Source organism: Capronia coronata (assembly GCF_000585585.1).
Source record: "Capronia coronata CBS 617.96 chromosome Unknown acBCG-supercont1.2, whole genome shotgun sequence".
NCBI lineage: Eukaryota > Fungi > Ascomycota > Eurotiomycetes > Chaetothyriales > Herpotrichiellaceae > Capronia > Capronia coronata.
In genome coordinates, this window is record NW_006912894.1 from 2,717,869 (window position 1) to 2,737,871 (window position 20,003).

Below are 20,003 nucleotides of genomic sequence, written 5' to 3' on the forward strand. Positions count from 1 at the left end.
CCCTTGCCAATCAGATACTTGAAGTTTTGCTCTCCTATTTCCTCTACTTGCGATGAGGAAGGAGTCTAGCTCTTATCCCAGGGAGTGCTACGGTCAACATCAGTGGTCTGATATCATGCTGTGCTCATTTCATCTGACAAGGTAGGGAAGACGGCATTCTTATTTATCGTGGCCTAACGGCTAGACATCCGTAATCAATGGCGCCTAAGAAGGGCTCTGCGTCCCGGAAAAATCCACCTTCGAAAAAGGTGACCCAAACGGTCCCGGACAGTGAGCACATTGTATTCACCAACAGCCAGAATGAGAAGAAGAAACGGGACGAAAGGGAGCCCGAAGGCCCACCACGGCCAGACCCTCGAAAGGTCATAGGGGGTGCCTCTTGGACTGGCAAATTGCCCATGAACCTCTTGTCAGAGCATTGTCAACGCCAGAAATGGAATAAGCCAGAATATCAGAGCCGCCAGGTGCCGACTGGCAGCAATGGCGAAAAATTGCATCGGTGCTGGGTTGTGTTGTCTAAGTCAGATCCGAAAACACGGGAAGTTACAAAACTGCCTGCGTTTCAACTCCCATCAACCCACGCCCATCTTGCAGACCAGCCATCCGCTCTTGAGGCTCGCCACTTCGCGGCGGCTTATGCTTTATTTCGTCTATGTAGCATGAAGAACTTGGCGATGGCACTTCCTCCCACCTATCGTGATCTCTGGAAGGGTGAATTCCCGCGCCTCAAAGAGGACGACATCAAGGAAGGCCGGGCGTGGAAGTACGATGCCGATCCATTCGCGGCAGAAGCCAAAAGACAGGAAATCAAGGCAGACATAGAGAAACGGAGACAGGGACAGGCGACAAAACCACCAAAACTGGACTCCCTCAGCCTCGTAAGCCCAGGCTCATCTAACCCGAACTTGAAGGGATGGAACCATGCACCAAAGATTGAGCTGGGTGAGAGCGTCCGCTCACGGATCGAAGCAATGATCAGGACACGAAGCATTTGGAATCCCAACAATGTGAGGATTTCGCAGGCATCAAGAAGGTCGATTGTTTCAGATTTGATGAAGTCTGGGTTTAAAGCCAGTCACATCGAGGAAGCTCTGGACTACTGTGGAAGCCGAGAAGAGGTACTGGAGTGGCTCCTGACGCATGTTCCTGAAGACTCCTTGCCCGCGTGGAGCTTTCCTCCAGGTTATAGCGCTGGAGTCACCCTTGTCAGCAGCAACTTGGCAACGGATGCGAAAATCAAGCGCTTGGCAGAGGGTGGTTACTCGACTCAGCTCTGCGTTCAAGCATTGCGCGACAACGATGGGGATGAGGGATTAGCCCTAGAGGCGCTCCAGGCGCGACTTGTTCCTCCGCAGCCTGACAGCTGGGACACGACTAACACGGACGAGAACACTTGGGCTGAAGAAATGACCACTTTGGAAGCCATACTCGATGAAAGATTCTCACTGGACAAGCCCGATCAATGCTCGATTAGAGCAGATCCAAGCTCCAACGTTTCAGCGACCTTCCAATTTCGATGCCCGACGTCTGGCTATCCAAACTCGTCTCCGCCAATCATTCTGATCAAAGCTCCCACGTTGCCAAGTTATGTTCGTCTCAGCATCACAAAGAGGGCAACAATCTACGCTCAGGAGAATCTCCTAGGTGATCAGATGATATTCAGTCTACTGGAATGGCTTGAGACTTCAATACCAAGCATTGTCGCCAATCCGGGCCGGCTGAGTGATTTAGAAATCGTCTCTTCTTCACTGAAAGCTCGATCTGATATCGTTGAATTTCGAGCACAGCCTGGACCCCATAAGGGAAAGACAAAAGAGCGGGCGTACCTCAAAGATGTGAGAACCGACAAAGCAATACTAGACGCATGGATGTCCCGGCAGCGTACCGAGGCACAAGAGAAGATGAATGCAACTCGGAGAGCGCTACCGGCATGGGCTAAGAAGGACTCCATAATGGAGGCGGTCAATCGAGCTCAAGTCACCTTGATAACAGGTGAGACCGGTTCGGGAAAGAGTACGCAAGCCATTCAGTTCATCCTGGACAAAGCCATCCAAGACATGAAAGGTGCTACCGCCAATCTCATATGTACTCAACCAAGGCGGGTTGCTGCGCTGTCACTTTCTGATCGGGTGAGTGCAGAACGATGCACCATCGAAGGAGACGAGGTGGGCTACAATATCAGAGGCGATTCCAAGGTGTCCTCTAGGACTAAAATCACATTCATGACCACTGGTGTCCTTCTGCGCAGACTGCAGAGCTCGACAGGTATCCAATCAGCCTTGTCCAACGTCAGCCATGTCTTTGTGGACGAAGTGCATGAGCGATCACTGGATACAGATTTCCTGCTAGCACTCCTACGCGATGCCATGACAGCGCTTCCGCACCTCAAGATCGTGCTGATGAGTGCAACACTCAATGCGGACACGTTTGCTGAATATTTCGGCGGCGATCGTGTCGTAAGCAGAGTGCACATCGAGGGGCGTACGTACCCGGTGCAAGACTTCTACCTTGACGATGCTGTGCGGCTTGTCAACAAAGGAGGTCAGCAGCGTGCTGGTGACGATGGAAGTCCGTCTCAACTGGATGTCGGCAAGGCCATCCAGAACTTGGGCATGGGTATCAGTTACCAGCTAATCGCGTCTCTGGTGCACGTTATTGACGAGGAACTGGGCGCTTCTACAGGAGCTATCTTGATCTTCATGCCTGGAACAATGGAGATAGATCGGTGCCTCAGGACACTGAGGGACTCTCCCAAGATCCTCGGTCTACCGCTCCACGCTTCTCTCACACCTTCTGACCAACGCCTGGTATTCAGACCAGCACCTCGCGGCAAGAGAAAAGTAGTGGTCGCCACCAATGTTGCCGAGACGTCGATCACGATTGAAGATATCGTGGCGGTGATCGACTCGGGGAAAGTCAAGGAGACACATTACGACCCCACGTCCAACATTGTTCGTCTCGAAGAAGTGTGGGCCTCGCAGGCCGCATGTAAGCAACGCCGCGGTCGAGCTGGCAGAGTACAGGCGGGCAAATGCTACAAGCTATTTACCAAGAACGTCGAGGCCAACATGGCGCCTGCAGCTGCGCCCGAGATGCATCGCACGCCGCTGGAGCAGCTTTGTCTCTCTGTGAAGGCCACCGGGTCGGATCACAATGTGGAAGAATTTCTGGCGAGAACCATCTCGCCGCCGGATAGTCGTGCCGTTGCCACAGCGATCAAGGTGCTACGACGGATGGGAGCACTGGAGAACGACAGTCTGACCGGTCTGGGGACATATCTGGCCATGATCCCGGCCGACCTACGCTGCGCCAAACTACTGATATATGGCGTACTATTCGACTGTCTGGAGCCATGTCTGACAATCGCCGCGATCCTGACGACAAAGAGTCCTTTCGTCTCTCCACGAGAGAAGCGTGACGAAGCGAGACAGGCGCGGACATCTTCTTTCCCCGTCGCCGATGGGGACCTGCTGCTTGATAGCGCCGCGTTCGAGCAGTGGAAAGACGTCTCCTCGAATCTCGGATACAGAGATGTCCAGGACTGGTGTTCGACCAAATTCCTCTCCCAGCAAACACTGCGCGACATCGACTCGACGAGACGGCAGCTGCTCGATTCTTTGATTGAAACGGGTCTTCTACCCGCCGGATACCGGGGCGACTCGTCGTCGTCATTGCACAACCATAACAGACGTAACACGATGCTATTGCGTGCTCTCATCGCAGGCGCATTGAATCCACAGATCGCCCGCATCCAGATGCCGGATAAGAAATACATCGCATCAATGACGGGCGCGAAGGAACTGGACCCGGATGCCCGCACGATCAAGTACTTCAACGAAGAGAACGGACGGGTATTCGTGCATCCCAGTAGCGTGCTCTTCGACGCCCAGAGCTTTTCTGGCGGAGCCGGGTTCGTGAGCTACTTCGCCAAAATGGAGACGAGCAAAACTTTCATCAGAGACCTCACCCCTTTGAATGCGTACGCGTTGCTGCTCTTCGGCGGGCCTGTCGAGGTGCAGACCTCAGGTGCAGGCATCTTGGTGGACGGATGGCTGAAGTTGCGCGGATGGGCCAGGATTGGAGTGTTGGCCTCGAGATTGCGGGCTTTGCTTGACGATGAGTTGAGGAAGCACATTGACTCGCCGAGCGCTGTGGCCGATGATGGGGGCCTCTTCAACATTGTGAGGCACCTTGTTGAGTTGAATGGTCAAGATAAATAGTGTTTGAGATACCTACTTGGAAATGTATTTCTGGGGTGGTTCTGTCTCTCATTTTACTTCTGATCGTCCCACTTGGTATACTAGTATATCAAGCCTTTAACGGTGCTTAAGTAGCTGTCATAGATATGAGCTCGGCTCATACTACAGTCATTGATCTCCTAGTGGTTTATTGCACTGAGGCAGAAACTGCCTACCTACGTAGGATATTGCACGGTCGCAAGGCTGGCCATCCCCTGACCCCCACAGGCTTTTGGATCGTTCACGTGATAGGTCCCATTTGGATGTATCAGCCCCCACGCCAGATGTCTGGGGGTGGTTTGTAGCATCCCCCCCGAGTGACACCGCTGCCCTTTCCGAAATCCCACTTCTGAAGAACACAACCCGTACCAAGGCTACTGAGTCATACAGGTAAGGACGTACAATCCTTGCAGGTGATCGGATGCTCGGCGAAACGCCGAGACAGATTGTGCAGTCGACACGGCTGTGGTCGGCACAACTCCGTGGGGGGTTGTAAGGTTCACGTCGTATTCTATGCTAGTAGCGACGTAGTAGTACATTCTCATGTGCAAGGCACCAGCACTTCCGGAAGCAGAAGCCCGGCACACACGGCGAGATCAAGGCATACTCCAACCTGCAGATTGCGACGGTGACCAGTGCGCAGCGAGGTAGCTTTGGATAGATACAGCAGCTTCATTTCTAGGGCGGAGCCGTTTTCTGCTTTTCTGCACCAACAGCGAATGGGATTTCTACAGCAGAGGCCTGCCCTCAGCTCAAATTCAAACAGTCCCTCGCCTTCAACAATGCCTTTCTTCAGCATTTCGCACCGAGCTGCGTGCTGAAAAATGCCAGAGTGCAACGGGGGAGTTCATGAGAGCGAGCCCAAGTCAATGGGCACAACATGAATCCGAATGTGGTTAGGCCAAATGATAAAGGTGTGGTGGAACTTTTAGTGCCGTCCTCCACGCTCTAAAGAGTGGAGCGCCCGACTTGCATCCCCGTTTCCCCGCCTTGCCCGCACCGCAGTTGCACCGCAGTTGCACCAGATGCACCCCGGTAGTTCACCTTCACCTTCACCAGCACCAGCACCAGCTCCTCAATACTAGTAATAATGCTCTGTTCCCTCGTTCTCCCTCCACCGTCCCATTCTCCTCTATGTTGCACAATTTCTCACCCAAGCACAAAGCCAGAGACACCTTTTCAAGATGCAGACCAAGCATTTTATCGACGATCCGACTCACCTCGTCCATACCGCCCTCCACAGCCTGACACTGACCAACCCTTCGCTCGCCCTTGATTTGGAAAACAAAATCATCTTCCGCAAGCCTACCAAAGAACTACTCGAGAAGCCGAAGATCTCTATCATCTCCGGCGGAGGATCTGGCCATGAACCTGCATTCGCCGGTTTCGTTGGCAAGGGCTTCCTGACAGCCGCGGTGGCAGGGACAATATTCGCCAGCCCCAGCGCCGAAGCTGTCCGACGGGCCGTGCTTTCGAGAGTCCCCACAGACAAAGGCGTTGCTGTGATTACTTTCAGCTATACCGGGGACATCCTGAACTTTGGAATGGCCGCGGAGAAAGCGAAAGCCGCCGGAGTCGATACCGAGTTCTATGCGATCGGTGACGATGTGGGAGTAGGCCGGGCGAAGAGCGGAAAGGTGGGAAGACGAGGGATCGGAGGCTCCATCTTAGTTCTTAAGATCGCCTGTGCGCTCGCAGAAGCTGGCGGCAGTCTTGCAGAGGTGTATAAGCTCACGAAGCAGGTCGCCGAAAACCTTGTTTCTGTAGGAGCATCAATGGAACATGTCCATGTCCCCGGACGTTCGGTGGCTGATCCGAACTCCGATGAAATCATTCCAACCGAGGAGATTGAGATTGGAATGGGTATCCACAATGAACCAGGTAGCCACCGTGTGTCTGCGACATTACCGGAGCTCATCAAAACCATGCTGGCCCAGCTGCTCGACCCGAACGACACGGACAGACACTATGTGGACATCACGAAGGATAACAGAGTGGTGCTGCTGATCAACAACCTGGGCGGCGTCAGTAACCTCGAGATCGGCGGCATCGTGGCCGAGGTCCACAAACAGCTCAAAGAAGACTGGGAAATCGTGCCCGTGCGAGTCATCGCAGGGACTTTCATCACCTCTTTGAACGGGCTCGGCTTTTCAGTCTCCATACTCAAGCTGGATGACACCGGCCTTGGAAAGGGCAAGTCTATGCTTGAGCTGCTCGACGCTCCGGCCGAGGCAGTGGGATGGGCCGCAGCAATTCAGACATCGACGTGGGAAGCTGACAACACCGGGACGATGGACAAGTCGATCGACTCGGTAGAGGCGAAACCCAGCAATTTGACTCTTGACCCGAAGCAGTCACATGAGGTTCTCAAGGCAGGCCTGGACAAGATGATCGCCGCCGAAAAAGACGTCACCAAATTCGACACCATTGTGGGCGATGGCGATTGTGGCATCGGCTTGAAACGCGGCGCTGAGGCTGTCCTCAAAGAACTGTCGTCCGGAGATCTGCCCACGGACGCCGTCGCTTTCGTCAACAAGATTGTGCCTGTTGCGGAGAATTACATGGATGGGACCTCGGGTGCCATCTATGCCATCTTCCTGAACGCCCTGGCCCATGGCCTCCGAGAACAAGACTCCGGCTCCTCAAAGCAGGTGGATGTTAAGACCTGGACGGCTGCACTCAAATCCAGTGTCAAAGCATTGGGCAGATACACTCCGGCGGTTCCTGGGGACAGAACTCTGATGGATGCGCTGGTGCCGTTCGTTGACACTCTGGAGAGAACTGGCGACGTCAAGAAGGCTGCCGCTGCCGCAAAAGAAGGCGCGGAGAAGACCAAGAGCATGAAGGCCAGCCTGGGCCGGACAGTCTATGTCGGCTCCGAAAGTGAATGGATCGGCAAGATACCCGATCCCGGGGCTTGGGGCTTGCAAGAATTCCTGGTGGGTTTGGCTGATGCTTGTTAGACGCCGTTGGAGAGGGAAGAAGACAAACGAGGGGGATATATGCCCACGGAAGGGCACCAAATAGGGGATTGCATATTTTTGTATAAAATCCGGCTTCCTTTGGCTTAATGCTGGGTATCTTGTTTTTGGCCGCTCGCGAGCCTGCGCCGGCGTTTGGCTGTTGTTCAAGATCATGGTCGGTCGGGCGGGCCCCATTCAAACAGACTCCGCTTTGAGATGGTACGCATCCGCTCGGGGACACAATCTCGATGATGCCACATCGTGCGGCAGACTTTTTCAACGCGCATCACGCGCGAAGTCATTCTCTTCTTACTCGGTCGCCCCGGGTGCGCTCAACTCAATAAGACCAAAATGACACTATCACCTCTCAGAAACATTTTGCTGATGAATCTGTCCTTGTTCACGCCCTTGGAGTTGCCTTTTCCCTTTTCCGTCCACATTTCCTTCACGTTTTCCAAAACCATGTTGCAATGGCGGTCGAATGCTTTAACGCGGGCGAGTAGTTTTCGGTTATTTCGGCAAGAGATGAGGACTTGAGTGTGTGTTCGAGTGGCGGTCATCAGGATGGAGAGGGGGCCGGTAGATAACTCGTGCGCCTCAAGGAGAGAGACTTCATATTCACTGCAGTTCAAGGTTAGCAATGCGACAATACCGATTTCCACACTTGTAGCAGTGTCATCTTCATGTCCGGTAAGGAGACGATGAGTATTGATCGTATTGGTGTTTGCGCGCAATACAGGATTGATGAACTGATGGCGGCGACAGGAGATTTGCGATGCGATGGGCGGGCATGAGGTGGAGTGGAAACCGAGGGCGGAGCGGAACCCATCAACACCGGTTTATTTGGGTTCGGCGGACACAGGGGGGAAACAAGGATTTGAATGGAACATCAAAATGAGAGCGGGGATAGTTTCACGTACGTCAATTCGTTCCTGGGTTTGTTGAGCAACTCCCTATAAAGTGAGAAAGGGACAAGGTCAGCAGATTGTTTCATGGATTAGCGACATCTCAGACTCGCGCGGAGATAAGGCTGGACGGGGTCATGAGTCATAGCGCCGGAGGAGGAGAGGACGTACTGGATCTTGGAGGCGTCTGCCATGTTGCGAAAGCGAAGAGGTACTTAAAGAGTCGCGATTCCCAATGAGCAGAAATGGGAGAGGTTGTAAGAGTCCTGCTACTTTCTCGTTTTCGAGGCGGCGCCAAGAATCTGGATGCTCGGATAAGTTGCCTTTTAGTCCTGCTTGGAGAACACCTAGAACGAATCTGGGTCTAAACCACATTCAGCAAACTCCCGGCCCACTCGCGACACCTTGCACACTGCACTGGCAGTGCAGACCGTTCCTGCTTCCTGCCACCGGCAAGCTGCCGTGCCTGCTGCTCAGTCCCGTGGCTGTGGCTGCACCTGTGGCTTGAGCCTGCATCATCCTTCCCCTAACACAACAACCGCACCTGCCAACTGCCGCCTGCGGCGTTGCGTTCCAAAAGAAAACCCCACCCAAGATACAGGTCGCGCCTCTTGTTAGCTGGGACACGCTCCGCATTGGTTCACGCGTTTCTCAAGAGCCTGGAGCTGCACCCGACTCTTCATTGACCTTTTTCCCTGCCATTCATTCATTCATTCCTCTTGCTCTTCTCTTTCTGTAACATTTGACATAAAAAGCCTTTCTCATCTTGTTTGTCACAGCGTTCAAAACTAGACTGGCATTGCAGCGGCGTCTCTTGAACACCAGCATTTAGCACCTGTTCTACCCGATCTTACTCTACTTGCTACACGGAGTCGGAGGCACACCACTCGACTACCACCCTCTGGAGGACTTCTGCCTTCATCGATACCGCCTGTCCCTTCATCGACACGCGATGAGCGGCTCCTGACGCCGTCCTGACGATTTGTGTTGGCGAGACTCTGAATATCGTCTGTGCACTTCGCGTCTCACAACACCAGCTTCAAATGGCGTCCTCACCGGCGGAGGGCGTCTCAATACGGACGATCAGACTGAAAGTCTTGTACACCTTTGACGTTGAACAGAAGGACAACCACCTTGCAAGATGGCCTCATTCCATGGAGGTACAGACCGCCTTCGTCGACGACGTGAATCAAATCGGCGTCATCGACCTCCGAACGTGCTTGGAAGCCGTCACCACCGCGAGTCCAGAACTCGCCACACATCCAGAAAATGACTACACGGTTTATGCATACGATTACTCAGAACCGGATACGCCGTTAGTGGGACAGGGACTGTTGTCGAGGGCATTTGGTGCCGATCAAGGCCAGGGCGCAGGCAACGATAATGATTCCATGGTGACGGGCAAGATCACCAAGAATGTTATGGGCCTGTTTTCGAAGAACGCGCAGGAGATGCTCGAAGTCAGACTGCGCCTAACACCTGTGTCCACCTTCTCACAGACGCGGTATCGCTCGGGAAGCGTGAGTTCACAAGACGGCATTCGACCGCAGTGGAGCAATAGCTCGCTGACACAAGCTATGCCATCCGCCACGTCGCCAGTCGACACCTCGGGCCTTGAAGCAATGCAGAGAATGCTGACCCGAGAGAACATGCAAAATTCTGGACCAATAAGCAGACCGGGTACGCCCAACGCGTCCCAAAGCCTCAATGCACCAGCAAGACAGGCTGGGCCCTTGTCTCGTCCAAGCTCGAGAGCCGGCATGCGTCAGCCATCTCACGCGCGACGTGATTCTTTCAACTCTGGTTACTACAGTGGGGACGATATCGTCGAGGAGGGCACGGCAAGAAAGCGCGCAAAAATAACCAAAGTCGATTGGCCTACCAAGTCTGATCTCAACATTGAACGACAGCCTGAGTCATTACGTGTAGCGGCAAGCATTGCATCCAGCGTGCGTCTTCACCGGCCGATAGCGTTGAATCCGGCGACTGCAGGTCAAGCAGGTGTTTCTTCGGAAGAGCCGGTCAGACCGCCCACACCGATACCTGTCAATAAGTCCGGCAAACCACGCGGTCGACCTGGACGACCAAGGAAGAACCCGATAAGCAACCTCGTCCATGGGGCTCAGATTCGAGGGTCTTCCCCCAACCTTGAGTCGGCACCTCAACCCGAGCTTCTCAATGTCCCCATCACCTCTCCAGAAGATACCCGAGCACGAAGCGTTTCCAGTACCCCTGCGAACATACCATCTTCGCCACCAGTCATGCCTGAACAACAACATTCCGTGATCACTAGTCCTGCACTTCCACCCATGGCTGATCATGGTCATGATTCGGGCTTCATGAGTGAGAATTTTGACGAGCTTTTCGGAGATGATCAGACCCTGCATTTCGGCGACTTCATAGTCGACAAGCCGGACGGTCAAGGTGACCATGAGACAGGTTGGGAACGACACAACAACGCTACCGCCATGTATCCTTCGGTCTTTGAAGATGGCAACGAGCTCGAAGATCATCCAACCATCCAAACTAAATCGAATATGGTCCCCCCTGCACCCCCGGCTCTGTCGAGGCCCTTGGCTAGAGCGCAGTCCTACACTCCTGCTCCGCGGACAAATATGTCGTCTCCTAGGCTGGCACCAGCACCTATCCCAAGGGCTCGCCAGATCATGGAGGAGCAACGGGATCAGCAACGCATGAAAACATTAGCACCTGCACCAGTACCAAAGAGCGATCCGCCTTCGAGAGCCTTCCAACGTTCGCAGACATGGGCACCCGACAGTGACGCAGTCATGTCAGATGCACCCACATCGGAAGAATCCAGAGCCAAAGCTGCTTCCAGGAAAAAAGTGGGCAAGGAACAGACTAAAGCGAGACTTGAAGCTGCAATCGCGAATGGAGAGATGCCTCCTTTCTGCGACAATTGTGGATCTATCGAAACCCCTGCATGGCGACGTGCGTACGCTAAGACCTTCAAGTGTAACTGGGACGATGTTGAGACGTCTCTGGACACGGGCGAATGTTGTTACAAAGAGATTCTCGAACATAACCCTGATGGGAGCGTGAAGGCGTTCAGAGGCTACAAAGTTGAAAGAAGAGCAGGCGACGAAGCAGATCAGTGGGTATCGATCCTCTTGTGCAACCGTGAGTACCCAATGCCGCAGACGTGAAAGATGACTGACCTTTACAGCATGCGGCCTATGGTTCCATAAGCAAAAGTGTCCTCGACCGCCTGAAAAGTGGCAGAAAAAAGATCCCAAGGAAAGGGGCAAGCGAAAGCGAAATTCGAACTCTTCAAAGCTACCGAAGAAAGCTAATGGAACCCTGAATCCGAAGAGTGATGCCCAAACCCCTGCTAGCGACGACTCTTCACCGGCTGATACTGCAACCGAAGCCCCTGATGTTGATGAAAACGAAAACGAAGCGTCGAACAATGGGGACTTCATGGCGGACGATGTCGAACCACAATTGCCCCCAATGCTCCGAACGCTCAGAGCTAGTAGTGCTGACCCTGGACCAAGGGGTTTGCAGGCAAGCTTTCGCCCTCGAGGCCCTAGCAGGCAAATTCAGTCAAGCCCTGGACAAGCACATGGATCCGAAGGAGTACCCATCGAAATAGACCTTACCCCAAAGCCTGTAAGGAGACAGCTGTTTCCATCCCCCGACAAAGTACAGGTCCGATCGGATCCACTCCCGGCCACGTCCTCCTTTAATGCTACAACTCACCCTCACCTTCCAGCCTTTGTCCGGCGAAGTCCCAGACTCAACAAGACCCGAGACGCCTTCGAATTGTCCGCAGGCGGTGTGGAAGTGGCGGTGGATGGCAAAGAAAATGTCGCTCCAGTACAAGCACCAGCTATCATGGATGACGGGCTTGCTGACCTATTTGAGGAGGGCCCTGTGGATGTGGAACTACCTCCCATGACCCCAACTCCCAAAAGACGTTCTGAACGACTGCTGCTGAAGACTCCATCGAAAACTCCTCAGCGCCAATTTGGTGCTGGCCTATCCCCGAATGCCGAATTGCACCCGAGTTTTCGCACCCCCAAGGCAAAGTCAGCAGGACATCCAGCACTGACAGCCCTGTTAGGCACTGTGCATAAGGATGTTCTGGAAATGACACCCTTTTCCCGGTCAATCCACGAAGCCTTGACTAGCGATCTTCCGCCACCGATGGATTTGTCCGAGGAAGAAAAGGCACTTCTACGCGGGTCATCAAAGAGGAATACCCCAAACAAGGCCCTCTCCTTTGACTTCCCTGATTTACCATCACTCAAGAACTCCTCTCCGGTGTCGCACGAGCAACTGCTCAATTTCAACTTCTCCGAACTGACAACTGACCACCTGAACAGTGATTGTCCGGATCCGTTTCACGCCAATGCCACGATGCCCAGTTCACCGCCTCCAGGATTGTTTAGTTTTCTGGACACGGATGAACATATTTTGTGGGAGGGCATGCTTTCAGCAGACGGGACTCCTCTGGACGGGCAGTCAGCCTTTGCGGATTCGCACACTGAAGGAGCGAAAGCAACGAAGCTACCTCACCCCGTGCGAAGGAGTCCTAGAAAGCAACAGCCCGAATGAGTGGCTGATTCGATGGCGAGCCTGGAAGTCGGACAGGATCGAGGTCAAAGCCTTCTGACTGTACGTGTCTGCAAATTGATTGTGTATTGCGGAGCTGGATGATTGCTTTTACGCAGCATTACGGGCTTATGACATGGATGATCCCAGAGCACAAGAGCCTGGATAGAATTATCACATCGCTGGTTACTTTCCCCCAGCAGACCTTCCACGAGGAATAATGATGATAGTTAAAGACCACCAGCCACTTCTTCCTCTCTGATGTCGCATCGTAGAAGTTGTATGGAGCTTTCTATCTGCCCAGCTTAGCACGCCGTGGATAGAGACGAGAGAACACCATCGTGCCTTTTCTTCCCATTTTAGCAGCCTTCCGCGAGGAATTTCCCCAACATTTGTGTTGATTCTTCATAGTCGGTCATGAATATTACCATCATAGCAGAGACTCGTGCCGTAATAGCGCAGGGTCGGATACAATGTGGTGATGCTTCCTCTCAATACCCTCCATCCACTCCCCCTTCGCCATCATCGTAAAATATGCTCTTGTAGCGGTGTGTAACGTCGACCACAGCTTCGAATAGTTTGATGTCCGGTAGTTCTCCCTTCTCATTTCTCGGCCATTCTGCACTGCTCAACACACGCACGCCCAGTCCGTGCCCTCCTTCGATGTTGACGACTTTGCCGACGATCTCATACAACGAGCCCACGGACAGGTGAGAGTCTCTGCTCGCAGTCAGCCACTTGCTTGAGATCGAGCAGTGCCCAGTCCGACATTGGGTCTTTCTCACCTGTTTAATAAGATTGTGACTGCGTCGTCTCCGCAGCTCAGGGTGGCCTGGTCTCCGCTTACGGTGGTGATGGTCCCCAGCATGCGCACGGTGTTGTGAGAACTGCTACCGGGAGCGAAAGCATGGAGATGCGCAGGCAGGATTCGGGGCGTCGACATGGAACCGCTCATCTTGAACAGAGATTGCCGTTTGAGTGGTTCTTCTGCACTGGAAACTGCGTGGGATTCGTTGTTGAATGTTGATGACTCTGGATGTGTTTGGCCTGTCGCCGCATTTTCCTTGGGAGAACGCGTCGGACGTGTCGCACTTTAAGCTGCGTGTCATTCAACGGGAATCCACCGTATCAATACGGTGGAACATTGCTCCAAAGCACACTGTGCCAGCACCCCGAACACCCAGAGCCCCTCGGAGCAGGGACACTTAATAAGAGGCGGCTTATTACTATCACGCTATGTACTATCTCGACACTTTACGGACCATTGCTAAGTCCGCCAATCGCCGTAGCTAGGCTTGTGGCTCTCAATCATCGATCGATCCGCAGCAATTCGACGTCGTCAGTACTGGACCTTGATCTCTCCACTCAACCCATCAATCCAACTGACACACTCTTAGATGACTGCATCAAGGAAAGGCAAAGCACCGGAACGAGGAACCGCGTCCAAGTCTTCTTCGAAACGAAGAATCGACGAGGAGGACAGCACTCCTTCCACCACTTCCAAGAAGCAGCGAATCTCCATTGCCGACCTCCTCTCGTCCCAGCAGAGCAACAGTTCGAATGATAACCCTCGATCTGACCGGGCCGAGGGAAACAGTGACGGATACCAGACAAAGATGGGAACCACCACTCCGCAGCCAGCAAAGGCCTCGTATGCCAACATGTATTCATTTGCTCCTTCTAAATCCGCCACGAGCAGTGTCGTCGATTTAACGTCCTCCCCCTCGTCCCCGGAATCACAGAAGAGAAAGACATCATTTGCCGGGCCGAGAACACCTTTCAACCCTCACCAGGGTCCCAAGAAATTGGTGGTGAAGAACCTGCGGACAGTTCCTCGGATAGACCCCCAACAATACTTTGAGCAGATATGGACACAGGAGGACAAGGCTCTCGGAGCGATCTTCAGAAATGAAAAAGAACCATATTCGTTGGAGGAACTCTACAAGGGTGCTGAAAACGTCTGCCGGCAGGGCAAGGCTCCAGATCTGTATAACAGACTGAGCAAGAAATGCGAATCACATCTGACCGATCATGTGAGGGATGGCATCCGGCGAGACGAGCAGAACTCGTCAGACACAGAAATGCTACGGGCGTTTGTCAATGCTTGGGCAGTATGGCAGAAGCAGTTATTGACCGTCCGACAGATCTTCTACTACTTGGACCAAACATACCTGCTTCGGTCGGCTGACAATCCAAGTATCACACAGATGGGTTTGATAAAGTTCAGATCTTGTGTGTTCCAAGACCAGCTCATCAAAGAGAGGGTCTTGTCTGGAGTTGTCAACCTTATCGACTCTGATAGGAGAGGGAATCTGAATGAGAAGGACACTAGTCTTTTACGACAATCCGTGGACGCGTTGCATGAGTTGAGCATATATACAAGCGAGTTTGAGCCTGTGTTTGTCTCGGCCACCGAACAGTACTTCAAGACATTGCGCGAAACCGACTCTCACAAAGACGATCTTTCCGACTACGTCAACAACTGTACCGATCTCCTGGCGCGCGAGATGGCTCGATGCGATTTCTTGACGTTCGATCGAAGTACGCGAGCGCTGATCGCAGACCTTTTTGATGAGATTCTGATCGAGGAGGAGCTCGAAGTGCTCACCAACAGTGACAGCATCCTGGATCTTCTGGAGGACAACAAATATGAAGAGCTGGAACGATTGTATACGCTGCTACAGCGTAAGGGACATGGAGAGATGCTTGCTCCTACCTACAGCAAATACGTCGAGACCGAAGGAGCCCTGATCGTGTTCGATGAAAAGCGAGAGTCGGAGATGGTGATCCGGCTTCTCGAGTTCAAGAGCAGGCTGGATCGTTTCCTCAAATACTCCTTTCACAACAACGAAGCCCTTGGCAACGCTTTGCATAAAGCGTTCGAAACATTCATCAACAAGACCAAGAAATCGCAGTCGAACTGGGATACGGACAATGCCAAACCCGGAGAGATGATAGCGAAGCATGTCGATCTCCTGCTAAAGGGCGGAGTGAAAGCAGTTCCACAACTTCAAACTCAAAAACCGGACCCATCGAAGCCCGAGGATGAGCACGATTTCGACGATGCGCCAGGAGACGAGGATACCGAAATCAACCAACATCTGTCAAATGCATTGGACCTTTTCCGCTTCGTCCACGGCAAGGCTGTATTTGAGGCTTTCTACAAGAAGGACCTGGCTCGTCGGCTCCTCATGGGTCGAAGCGCATCATTCGACGCCGAGAGGAACATGCTCACGCGCCTGAAGAACGAGTGTGGCGCTGCCTTCACCCACAACCTGGAGTCAATGTTCAAAGACATGGACCTGGCTCGCGAGGAGATGCTCTCATACAAGCAACTCCTAGACGACCGAGGCATCAAGCCCACCCCGGATCTGCACGTCAACGTCCTGTCGGCCTCTGCGTGGCCCACGTACCCGGACGTGGCCGTCAACATCCCACCCGAGATCGCCAAGGTCATGGACGACTTCGAGAAGCACTACAAGTCGAAACACAGCGGGCGCAAACTCTCGTGGAAACACTCTCTCGCACACTGCCAGCTGCGGGCCAAGTTCCCCCGCGGCAACAAAGAGCTGGTCGTGTCCGGTTTCCAGGCTGTCGTGTTGCTGCTCTTCAACGACATCCCTGCCGACAAGCACCTGTCGTACACCGAGATCAAGGCCTCGACGGGTCTCGTCGACGCCGAGCTCCGGCGCACCCTGCAGTCCCTCGCGTGCGCCAAATACCAGGTCCTCCGCAAACACCCGCGGGGCCGCGACGTCAACGACACCGACACCTTCACCTTCAACGCCGGCTTCACGGACGCCAAGATGCGGATCAAAATCAACCAGATCCAACTCAAGGAGACCAAGGAAGAGAACAAGGAGACTCACCAGCGCGTCGCCGCCGACCGCCACTACGAGACCCAGGCTGCCATCGTGCGCATCATGAAGAGTCGCAAGAAGATCAGCCATAATGAACTCATCGTCGAGGTCATCAAGGCTACCATGTCCCGAGGCGTCTTGGACCAGGCCGATATCAAGCGCAACATTGAGAAGTATGTTACTCCCCCTGTATCTTTTGGATTGCTGCTACACTCACACTCTCCCTACTCCATTCCCCTTTCACGGCAATCTGTCTAAAGAAAGATAGTTGTTACTCTGTCGCTGGGGACCGCTGCTAACATTTCTTTCCTCTTAGGCTGATCGAGAAGGATTACATGGAGCGCGAGGAGGGTAACACGTATGCCTACGTAGCTTGATCTCGCTTCTTATTTTTGGATGTAGGCTACTGTCCTGGCTGCCAACGAAGTGGCTGGGCCTGCATCCTGAAATCTTGTCTGTGGAGGGAATGGCTCATTGGACACGAACTTGGAAATGGTTAAGTGCAAGCATCATCAGTAGACGAACGAAGACATGGAGAACTCCTAATGCACTTTTGCGCGCGCGAGGCGACGTAGATGTGGGTGAATGAACTGCTTTGCAACGCCTGGAGCTCTCGCAACAGCATGTAACCAGAGCGGAGCTCCTATTGCACAGGACAAAGCAAGAACTCAAGCTGACTATCCTGAGGTCGAAACATATTCGTCTGCGTAACAATCAATGCTGGTACGATCAAGAAGAAGCCAAAACTGCCAGTATATATGATCACCAGCAGGCGCAACAAACCCAGATGGCAGAATACAAAGTCGTCCATAATCACGGGGAGGATGGTCCAACGATGCGGCGTCTGTCACCTCACGCTGCACCGGCCTTTTTTTCCCCTTAAGCATCTCCAAGTTCAAGGGCTACCAAGTAGAGTGAAGCGCATGCAAACAGCTGGAGGTAGGACCTCGTAGATACAGCTGTGCACCCGCTTGTTTTCACTTGGAACAAAAGTTGTCTAGTATCTCTCATCAGGACGGCCGGAGGAGCTCTTGCCGTCGCCATAATGCTGTCACGGTCGTCAGTTTCTGTATTTCCGTCACGAAGGCAGAAACGACAAAGACTTACCTTCTTCCTCAAGGCCGCGAGTCGCTTCTTCTTGGTGTGGGTGTTGATATAGGTACCGATGCAGAAAGCAACGATGTTGAAGAATGGCACCCAGGTTTGTTCCGGGAGGAATTTCTGGGCAAAGGCCAGAGCGATCGGAGATGTAATCCAGCTGACTTTCATGACAGGCCAGAAGCCAGCACGGACGGTGGCACGGATCTGGTGCCAGGTACGTGCGCCAGCAATGACGGCCATGGAAGCTAGATAGACAGTATTCTGGATTGGAGCGATCTAAAGAGAGAAATGGTCAACGGCAAGCCTTGCCATGCGGAGGGGATACGTCTACATACCACCAAGTTGCTGGTCAGGATCTGGAGGATTTTGGCCTTCAGGCTGGTGCGGCCAGCAAAGACCCATTGGAGAAAGCCGATCAGGACGTGACCCATCGGGGCACTGATGAAGGCGCCATAGATGGCCATCTTGGGGATTCTGGAGCTGAAGTAGTGGCCACTCTTGCTGCGGTCATGGGCGAGCCACGAGGCTAGAAGCTCTTGCAGAGCGGATAACGTGCCCGAGGTCAACATTTTGGTGCGCAGCGGATTCGATTGCAATTGTTTGAGGTACGCCTAGTCATGTAATTATGAGTATCTCTCTTGATGCAATGCTCTCGGACAACGGGAGACCTTACAGCAAGATAGCCCGCCTGTTGCTTTCCGCCGGTTAGAGCTTCCCCAATCTTATGCGCCGTGGTCTCATCACGGCCGCCTGGCACGAAAGGTGCCGTTGTTCGCACTTGCTCTTTCTCAAATTTGACAGACATGGTGGTGGTGATTGCGCGCGCGCGATCGAGGTCCGAAGGGCGAGATAGAGGGCAATTGGACGATATGACCTGTGAGAGAGAATCAGTATAGGCGGTCACCGGTGGTTTGAACGAGTCAGCGATGACAGAAAAGCGACCAAGTTAGCGCTGATGGGAGTGTTGTTGACAAAAGAAAGATGGCCGGGGCTAGGTGTAATGGTCGTGTGGGGGAGTGCAGGGGAGGGAGCATACACACGGCTGGATGTGATGAGTGGCGGGAGTCTTTACGCGCACCGCACCAAGGCTTTCGGAAAGGCGTAATGGGTAGGGAAGCGGCAGTTGAGGAGGTGAGTAGCGAGTATCGATCAGTGCGACTGATATTGGCGAAGGAGGTACATGAACCGAAGTGAAAGGGAAGCGCGTGTATAGGATTGGGGGCACCCGGGAGGGTAAGATGTGATCCGTCAATGGAGGAGCGACAACAAGGCAGAGAGGATGGAAGAGGTTGAGGATGAGTTGGCCGTTGTGTATAAGGTGTACGACCCGGCGTGAGAGGAGCTGAGAGGAGCTGAGAAGAGCACGGCTGGGGATACTACGCTACTAGTGAAGTGGCTAGGGCGTTACTAGTACGTAGGATTGTGATGATGATTCGATGTTTCCTCCCACTACTGTACTAGTGTCATATTTAGTAATCGATACTAGCTAGGTACTCGGTAGGTATAGGGAGGCATCTTTCGTACTGTGCAGTCTTAGATACCTAGGTACGTCCGGAGACCACCGCAGCCATAACACGTGGTACGTAAATCGTACCCGGTAAACATTCGTACCTGTTATATCTTCCATATCTCTAGGTATAGTCATAAACGACTCATCTTCATCACATTCGCCAGCCATCAGAGATATCGGAAGATTTGTGGCTCGAGATCGTACTTCACCAATGGCTTCTCGAACTCCGGGATCTGATTTCACTCCGGGAGTACGATATGTGCTGAAGGCACGTACTGGCATTGCGATACCTTTGAAGGAGAGCCAGATCATCACCGTTATCAACACACATGGCACCCAGGTAGGCCTCTGTTCTGTGATCCAACCTCCGAATATCATCGACTCATCTGCTTTCCTGCCAGGTAGTCGACGCTTGGGCTGTATCGACTGAAGATGCAGCACATCATATGTCGATGGCTGCCTCCCATGCATACAACCTCCATCTATCACCGTCTGTGGCGCCGTCCCCCTTGTTTCTCCTAATTTGGTGTAACTTAACTCTTGCAGTCGGGTGGACGATGTCCTGATCACGAACAAGTGCATACCCATTCTTCAGGTAGCGGCTGATACCTCACCCGGCATACATGATACTCTGATTGCTGCTTGTCAACTTGAGCGTTATCATCTACTGGGCGTGCCATCCGATCAATACCATGAAAACTGCAGCGACAACTTCCATTCGGCATTGGCAGCTATGTCTCCCCCCATGGCATCAGGGTTTCCTACACCTCCGCCGCTAAATCTCTTCATGAACATACCCTTACAAGGTGATCTCAAGGGAAACATCGAAGGAGTGGAGATATCGTGGG

General features: G+C 53.2%; 7 protein-coding genes across 7 annotated transcripts; 4 read left to right on the forward strand and 3 right to left on the reverse strand.

Annotated features, from left to right (window-relative positions):
* Positions 1-197: 197 nt before the first annotated feature.
* On the forward strand, positions 198-4,220 carry A1O1_02646 (uncharacterized protein; the record flags this gene model as incomplete). The annotated part of the gene is made up of 1 exon (XM_007723557.1): positions 198-4,220. One exon carries the CDS (start codon positions 198-200, stop codon positions 4,218-4,220), a length of 4,023 nt encoding a protein of 1,340 aa, XP_007721747.1.
* A 1,202-nt stretch (positions 4,221-5,422) lies between these two features.
* A1O1_02647 (dihydroxyacetone kinase) lies at positions 5,423-7,201 on the forward strand (the record flags this gene model as incomplete). The annotated part of the gene is made up of 1 exon (XM_007723558.1): positions 5,423-7,201. The coding sequence occupies one exon, from the start codon at positions 5,423-5,425 to the stop codon at positions 7,199-7,201; it is 1,779 nt and encodes a 592-aa protein (XP_007721748.1).
* Positions 7,202-7,533: 332 nt separating this feature from the next.
* Positions 7,534-7,866, reverse strand: A1O1_02648 (small nuclear ribonucleoprotein D2; the record flags this gene model as incomplete). Its single annotated transcript, XM_007723559.1, has 1 exon — positions 7,534-7,866. The coding sequence occupies exon 1, from the start codon at positions 7,759-7,761 to the stop codon at positions 7,534-7,536; it is 228 nt and encodes a 75-aa protein (XP_007721749.1). The 5' UTR covers positions 7,762-7,866.
* Positions 7,867-9,149: 1,283 nt separating this feature from the next.
* A1O1_02649 (uncharacterized protein) lies at positions 9,150-12,687 on the forward strand (the record flags this gene model as incomplete). The annotated part of the gene is made up of 2 exons (XM_007723560.1): positions 9,150-11,247; positions 11,294-12,687. The coding sequence occupies 2 exons, from the start codon at positions 9,150-9,152 to the stop codon at positions 12,685-12,687; spliced, it is 3,492 nt and encodes a 1,163-aa protein (XP_007721750.1).
* A 488-nt stretch (positions 12,688-13,175) lies between these two features.
* A1O1_02650 (uncharacterized protein) lies at positions 13,176-13,639 on the reverse strand (the record flags this gene model as incomplete). Its single annotated transcript, XM_007723561.1, has 2 exons — positions 13,176-13,404; positions 13,470-13,639. The coding sequence occupies 2 exons, from the start codon at positions 13,637-13,639 to the stop codon at positions 13,176-13,178; spliced, it is 399 nt and encodes a 132-aa protein (XP_007721751.1).
* Positions 13,640-14,081: 442 nt separating this feature from the next.
* A1O1_02651 (uncharacterized protein) lies at positions 14,082-16,802 on the forward strand (the record flags this gene model as incomplete). Its single annotated transcript, XM_007723562.1, has 1 exon — positions 14,082-16,802. The coding sequence occupies one exon, from the start codon at positions 14,082-14,084 to the stop codon at positions 16,800-16,802; it is 2,721 nt and encodes a 906-aa protein (XP_007721752.1).
* A 739-nt stretch (positions 16,803-17,541) lies between these two features.
* Positions 17,542-18,450, reverse strand: A1O1_02652 (uncharacterized protein; the record flags this gene model as incomplete). Its single annotated transcript, XM_007723563.1, has 4 exons — positions 17,542-17,592; positions 17,652-17,921; positions 17,981-18,256; positions 18,319-18,450. 4 exons carry the CDS (start codon positions 18,448-18,450, stop codon positions 17,542-17,544), a joined length of 729 nt encoding a protein of 242 aa, XP_007721753.1.
* Between the last annotated feature and the right edge of the window lie 1,553 nt (positions 18,451-20,003).